Source organism: Silene latifolia, chromosome Y (assembly GCF_048544455.1).
Source record: "Silene latifolia isolate original U9 population chromosome Y, ASM4854445v1, whole genome shotgun sequence".
NCBI lineage: Eukaryota > Viridiplantae > Streptophyta > Magnoliopsida > Caryophyllales > Caryophyllaceae > Silene > Silene latifolia.
The window spans coordinates 370,290,015-370,298,270 of NC_133538.1; the positions used below are offsets into that span (position 1 = coordinate 370,290,015).

General features: G+C 36.7%; 1 protein-coding gene across 1 annotated transcript; it reads left to right on the top strand.

Moving 5' to 3' along the window:
• The first annotated feature begins 778 nt into the window (after positions 1-778).
• Positions 779-1,381, top strand: LOC141631831 (uncharacterized). The gene has a single exon (XM_074444452.1). It carries the CDS (start codon positions 779-781, stop codon positions 1,379-1,381), a length of 603 nt encoding a protein of 200 aa, XP_074300553.1.
• Positions 1,382-8,256: the final 6,875 nt, after the last annotated feature.

Sequence of the window (8,256 nt, forward strand, 5' to 3'; positions counted from 1 at the left end):
GGTACCATTTTTGGAAGGAGTTCCAAATCCCACAAGACGGTGCTATTTTTGGAGGGTGTTCCAATGAAGATGCAAGGGACCAAGGAGTTGGTTTTTGAATTTGTAATAATCTAGTTAATTTGATTAGAAAGGTGGCCATACTAGGATTTAATATTTTTGCATGTTTATATTTTGCTTGCCCATCATGCCAAAATCGCCGCACATGCATTTATTTTATTTTGCAATTGTCACGGTTATTGACAATTCACCGACTTAGTTCACTTATAGGAGAAATAATAACTAAATTCACAAGATCCTCACATATTTAATTAATTGAGATAAGCCTTACCAATTAGTAACACCTATGAATCCCGTGTTCATTAGGGCAACCACGCTCGTGGACCCTTTTTACCTCGGGTAAGTAGGGTGATGCGATCACATGCCAAAAGTGGGTTGACTAAACGGGATAAGATTTGTCTCGGGACGCGGACATGGATTTAGTTGAAATCCGCCAACCGAGAGTTCTAAGGGTAGAATTAGTCAAAAGTTGGCTTACCATTTTTATATAAAAGGTGACATAACATGACCATTTTTTGTTTAAAAACGGATCTCGGAATCATTTATATAATTTCGTGAGGGATCATTATATAAATGAGAAAACTTGATAAAATCGTTTTACAAGTAAATTAGTAAAACAATGAATGTTTATATTTCCTTATTTTGTTGTAGTTTTTATTTTGCAATGGCAACACCATCTTCCACAACTCAACTTGGAAAAGACTAATGGCTAAAGTCCGTAATGGACAAGTGTATTTTAAAAGATGACGGAAGTAATTTCGTCGAATGGGAGTCAACCATCAAAAGCGCCGCGGTATCTGATAACGTGCTCCGCTGCTTGGTTGAAACCCCACCCTCTGAGCCCGGGCCAAGGGCTACTACGGCAGTACGGACTGCCTATGATGACAATATGAAACTCTCGAATGATGTCAAGAACGTCTTGATATGGTCCATGGCTTCTAGTCTCAAGCTTCGTTGTATCTCCCTCAATGCATATGAGATATTCACGAGGGTAACAACGATATTTTCTCAAACACCGCAAATTCGCCAATATGAGGTCACGGTGCGTTTCTTCGAAGCAAAGCTTGAAAAGGGCCAAAATGTTGGCCCACATAGGCTAAAAATGGTTGAGTATGTTGACACTCTAGAGCGTCTAGGGTGCAGTATTCCAAAAAAGCTTGTGGTGGACCGCATTAACAAGTTTTCCCACTTTAGGGTGAACTATAACATGAACAACATGGATAAGAGTTTCCATGAGCTTCATGCTCTCCTTACTCAAGCGGAGAGGGACATGGAGGCGAGTGGGAGTGGGAGTGAGAAAAAGGACGTTCTTTCAATGCGATGAAGAACTTAAACCTTGGGGTTCGGAAGGGAAAGGGGAAGGGAAAGACCCAATTCAAAAAGCAAGACAAAGGAAAGGGCAAAGCCATTAAGAATAGCAAGCCCAAGCAAAAGGTTGGCAAACATCCCGATGCCGAATGCTATTATTGTAATGGCAAGGGCTATTGGAGGCAAAATTGTCCCAAGTACTTGGAGGACATAAAGGTCAGGCGTGTGACGCCAAAAGGTATAATCTCCTCTACTCTCTATATGATAGACATTAATTATGCTTTCACTTCTACTTGGGTATTAGATACCGGATGTGAATCTCACCTTTATAATCATTTGTAGGGGCTGAAGGACGTGCGAGCACTACCTAAGGGTGATGTGGACCTACGCATGGAGAATGGAGCTAGAGTAGTGGTCGTTTCCGTGGGGACATACATACTCACCTTAGCTAGTGGTTTAGAGTTGTTTTTAAATAATTGTTATTTTGTACCAACTTTAACTAAGAATATTTTCTCCATCTCCGTGTTAGAGGCAGAAGGTTTTTCTTTTGTGATCAAGGACAATTGTTGTACTTTTTCATTTAATGATATGGTTTATGGTAAAGCCATTTTTATTGGAGGTATTTATGTTCTTAATAATGTTAATGAGGTTTATCATGTAGAGAACAAGAAACTCAAAATAGGTGAACCTAACCTATCCTACCTCTGGCATTGTCGTTTAGGTCATATAAACTAAAGACGCATAAAGAAACTTGTTTCTTCTAAAGTTTTCAAACCATTTGATTATGAATGTTATGGTGTATGTGAGTCTTGTCTTTTAGGCAAGATGACTCGTGCTCCTTTTACGTGCAAAGGAACACGAGCAAGTGAGGTTTTGGCCCTCATACATACCGATGTGTGCGATCCATTAACCATCACCGCTAGAGGAGGTTATCACTACTTCATCACTTTTACTGATGATTTAAGTAGATATGGGTATGTTTACTTAATGAAGCATAAAAAGGAAGTCTTTGAAAACTTCAAAGAGTTTCAACATGAAGTAGAGAAGCAATTAGATAAGAAGATTAAAGCTCTACGATCCGATCGTGGTGGTGAATACTTAAACAAAGAATTTGATTCACACCTGAAAGATTGTGGTATTCTATCACAATGGACTCCTCCTGGCACACCACAGTTAAATGGCGTGGCCGAAAGGAGAAACCGGACTTTATTAGATATGGTACGGTCTATAATGAGTCGAACTGAGCTTCCTGATTCATTTTGGGGTTTCGCCATTTTTTCTGCAATATTCTCACTAAATCGAAGCCCAACTAAAGCAGCCAATAAGACTCCATATGAGATATGGACAGGGAAGGTCCCTTATTTGTCGTTTATGAGAATTTGGGGTTGCAAGGCGTATGTTCAGAACAAGTCTGACGACAAACTTGCACCCAGATCCAAAAAAATGTCTTTTTGTACAATATCTGAAAGAAACACGTGGTTATTACTTCTACAATAGTCACGAGAACGAAGTGTTTGTGGCTCGTGATGCTGTCTTCTTAAAAAAAGATTTTATTTCTAATAGATAGAGTGGGAGGAAATTTGAACTTGATGAAGTTCAAGAGCCACAAACCGAGAATGAAGTGGAGGAAAACGTTCCCTCCTCTTCTGAAATGGTGATTGTTCCTAGGAGTTCAGATAGAATTAGTCATCAACCTGACCGTTACCTCGGTAATATAGAGGAAAATAGTGATTTGTTACAAAATCTCTCTGAAAATATTAGAAGCAATTACTAAGAGTTAGTAACAAGAAATATAATATACTCATATTATTAATAGTAGTTAGTACTACATAATTTTATATATTTCAAGGGGAGTATTTGGTGTATCTAGTTACCACATACTTGTTAGAGGCTTGTTCTTGGGTGAAACTCAAAGGAGGACTCCTACTTTGGTGTCTTGGGTTCTTGGAGGATCTTGCCAAGCATTGTAGATATTCTATAAGACAGCGAGTGTTGTTGTACTTAGTTTTCCATAAGCAATGTAAGGAAATCTCTACTCTTCTCATTTATGCCTTTATATTTCATGCATGCTACATAGATCCTAAAATAACTAAATTAACATGTAATTTGGTATATTAATTAGAGGATTGTAATTAGGGTCTATGGACTTTCAGTGAATAATGTGACCATATAGAATCTGTACCCTTTACCTCGAATTGATGATTTATTTGACCAGTTAAGTGGGGCTCTAATAATTTCTAATATTGATTTGAGGTTGGGATACCATCAATTGAGAAGTAAGGATAGAGATATTCCTAAGACTGCATTTAGGACTAGATATATACACTATGAATTTGTTGTTATGCCATTTGGATTAACTAACACACCGGCAGTCTTCATGGATTTAATGAACCGGGTGTTAAGTCCATATTTAGTTCAGTTCGTAGTTGTCTTTATCGATGATATCCTAGTGTATTCTAAGGATAAAAAGGAATATGAGAAGCATTTGAGGATTGTATTACAGACATTGAGGGAGAATAATCTTTATGCTAAGATCAGTAAATGTGAGTTTTGGTTGGAGAAAGTTGCATTTCTGGGTCATGTGGTGTCTAAGGAGGGAGTGTCAGTGGATCCAAGTAAGATTAAGGTTGTTGCTAAGTGGGAAAGACCAAAAAAATGTAGGAGATATTCGGAGTTTTCTGGGGTGGGCGGGCTATTATAGGAGGTTTGTAAAGGACTTCTCAAAAATAGCTAAGCCTTTGACTACCTTGGTGAGGAAGCAGTACAAGTTTAAATGGGATGAGAGTTGTGAGAAGGCATTTCTAACCTTAAAGGAACGCCTGACTACAGCTCCTATTCTAGCTTTACCTAAAGGGAGTGCAAATTTTGAAGTTTATACCGATGCTTCGAAGAATGGATTGGGATCTGTGTTGATGCATAATGGGAAGGTGATAACATATGCCTCGAGATAATTAAAACCTTATGAGGAAAATTACCCTACTCATGACTTGGAGTTGGGAGTAGTGGTGTTTGCGTTGAAATTGTGGCGCCATTACCTTTATGGAGCTACTTTTAAGGTTTTTTCTGATCACAAGAGCTTGAAGTATATTTATACCCAGAAAGAGCTAAATATGAGATAAAGGAGGTGGATAGAGATTATTAGAGACTATAATATGAAGATAATTTATCATGAAGGAAAGGCAAGGGAAGGCTAATGTAGTGGCAGATGCATTAAGTAGGAAATCAGTCCATGCTTTGTGTACTGCCATATCAAGGGTGAAGTTGCATGAGGAAGTGGAGAAAATGGGCATTTGTATAATTAGGAAGGGAGATACAATTGGAGTTTGACAATTGAAACAACGTTATATGCTGAGATCAAGGAGAAGCAGAAAGAGAACCCTAAGTGCGTGGGGTGGAGCACGACCGTGAGCAACGTCGTGGAGGGAGGAGTGGAGTCACGGTTTTTTGTGGCTAGTGATGGGAGTTTGAGATTTGATGGGAGATGGTGTGTGCCTGATGATGAAGAAGTAAAGAGAAATATTTTAACTGAAGCTCATTCTACTCCTTATTTTGTTCATCCTGGAGGAGATAAGCTATATAAACATTTTAAGAAGACTTTTTGGTGGCCTAAGATGAAGAAGAAGGTTGCAGAGTTTGTTGCTAGATGCTTAGTTTGTCAAAGGGTGAAAGGAGAGCATAAGAGACCTCAACGAAAAGTGCAATCGTTAGATGTGCCTGAATGGAAATGGAAGAGCATTTCCATGGATTTCATTGTAGGTTTGCCTGGAACTCAAAGGGGGAATAATATGATATGCGTAATAGCGGATCGATTGACTAAGTCAGCTGACTTGATTCATGTGAAAGATACTTGAAGTAAAGCTGAGTTGGCTAAGGCTTATGTCAAGTATGTGGTGAAGCTTCATGGTGTGCCTAAGGACTTTATTTCTGATCGCGATTCAAGGTATATAACCAAGTTTTGGCAGGAGTTGAAATTTTTGATGGGGACTCAGTTAAAGATGAGTACAGCATTTCATTAAGCTATTGATGGTCAGACTGAGAGGACTATCCAGACACTGGAGGATATGTTTAGAGCCTGTGTAATGGAGTTTGGTGGATCATTGGAAGAGAGGTTGGATTTGATAGAGTTCTCTTATAATAATAGTTACCATGCTAGTTTTGGCATGGCACCTTTTGAGGCTTTGTATGGGAGGAAGTGTAGGAGTCTAGTATGTTGGGATGATAGATCAGATGCAGTAGTGTTGGGACCTTAAATGATTCAGGAGATGGTGGAGCAAGTTCATGTTATTCGGCAGAATATGCGTGCGGTGCAGGATAGGCAGAAAAGTTATGCAGATTTGAAGAGAAGTGAGATAGATTTTGTTGTGGGAGTTAAGGTGTTGTTGAAAGTGTCTCCTATGAAAGGTGTAATGAGGTTTGGAAAGAAAGGAAAGTTGAGTCAATATTTTATTAGACCATATGAGATCTTGGACAGAGTTGAAGAGGTAGCATACCGTTTAGCATTACCTCTAGCTTTGGATAGGGCCCATAATGTGTTCCATGTTTCGCAGTTGAGGTAGTATGTGATTGATCCTACTCATGTGTTAGAGCCTGAGCATGTTGAAATTGATGAGCAATTGTCATTTGTGGAAGTGCCTAAGGAGATCTTAGATAGGAAGGTGAGGAAGACTCGTAATGGTGAGACAGCTTTGGTGAAAGTTTTATGGTCTAATCATAATGTAGAGGAAGCTACATGGGATTCTGAAGCTGTAATGAGGGACAAGTATCCTAGTCTTTTTGTTTAAGTAAGTTGGTTACGGGGATGTAACCCTTTTTTAGAGGGATAGGATATAATACTCTGTGTTTTGTGACATTCTGGTGTTAGTTTGATAATAAAAGTATCATTTAATCAATTTAATTTGAGTTACGTATTCGGCCAGTTGGGTACTTTGGGTGAACTTCGGGGCCGAAGTTCTTTTTAAGGAGGGAAGACTATAATACCCCATATTTTAAGGCATGGTTAGTGGTTCGTCTAACGGTGGAAATGTTAAAATGTATTTTATAAATTATATTAAATTTGAGAATTATGTTGTGAGACGGAAATAAATAATAAAATAGTAGATGGGTCAGGATGGCAAACGGGGCATGTAAATCGTAGTACACAATAATTATGTAATAATAGTAATAATAATAATACACATATTATAATTTGGTAAGTTTCCTAACAACTTCCTAAGTTGCCTTACCTGTTGGAATATGTGTCCTCCGACAATAATGCGATCACGACTGTTGATCATGATGATCACATGTTTAAGTCTCATTATAAAGAATACAATTCGGAAGTAATATTTTACTGTCAACTGATCAACATATATCGGTAATGATTGGCTGACTAGAGTTTGACATTATTCGTAGTGCGACGGTGGTGATCAGTTGATCCCCTAGGTCATACCTATAGGGCAACACTCTTAATTGATCATTTAATTAATCGTATAACGTTACAAATTAATTAAATTACTTGAAAATTGACGGACGATTTTGGAAGTAAAATTTACGTATCACATTGAAATTGATTAAAATGAGATACGGTCTGAGTATTTGAATTGTATCATTACTCAGATGAAATTATTGTTTAAAGAAACAATTAAAATTGAATGAATTATTATAAATACAATTTATTGTGATTTGTAAATTGGTAAAATATTTTGGTACAAGTAATTATGAATTACTAAGTCGATTTTTGTATATGACGTATTTTTATTAATACGTTGATTTTTAATATGTTAAAAATACATAACTAATTTATGTAACATATGACATGTGACATAAGACAAAATTGACAAAAATAAAATGGATTCCATTTTATGTATGTACCGAAATTAAGGGGAGGTTTTGGCTAAAATTGTGTTGTTTAAATTAGTGGAAAACATAATCATTCACTAATAGCCTAACCATGCAACCCTAGTTTGCATTGTGAAGGCGAACAAGAGCATGCATTGGGTCTCCTTTCTTCCCTCCTCTTCCCTCCTACCCGGTTATACCAAAGAAAAGGCAAAGGGTTTTTGTCTTATATCTTTTGATATACACTACATGCATGAGTGTGCATTATTCATTCATTCTAACTTATCAAAAATTAAGATTTTAGAAAGAGAAAATACTTCCTCTCCTATTCTCTCCCAACCGGTTTTTGGGAGATTAAAAACCAAATTGTTTTGGGTCATTTTTGTACAAGATTAATATTGTACTAGTATCTATAATATTAATTTTAATTAAGAGAAAGCTTTGGGTATAAATCCTTGGGAGAGATCCTACACTTGGGTCTTAGTTCATCCAAAAGGGAAAGCTCAAGAACAAGAGAGAAAGGTGAACTCTCTTGTGCCCATTAAACCGAAAATCACAATATAAGAACAATGTTTCTTCCTTATTTTGTTTTAATGTTTGCATGCATAAGATCAATCATTAATTTTATGACAAATTAAATTATAACATATATGAATATGTAAGTATATAGATCTACTTTTCCATCAATTGGTATCAGAGCCAAGGTTGTTTGCATGCAAATCGGTTAAAAGTTTTTCCGAGTCATAAAGATTAACATATAAAACTTGTAAAATATGTGTTATCATGATATATCATGAAATTATTCATGCATGTTAAAATTTCTGGTCCTAAAATGTTTTAGGATATTTTGGTTAATTTACGGATTTTTTATTGTTCATATTATACAATAATGGCATTTAAATATGATTTTATGAGTAAAAATGTCATTTTCGGTCTAAAATTAGCTATACTTCCAATTTTCCAGTGATTTTTGGATATGTTGTCACATATATTATTTTGAGATAACCTGTAAATTTTCATAATTTTTGGACTTGTTATGCTCGAAAAATGGATTTTTCATTATTAAATTCGGCT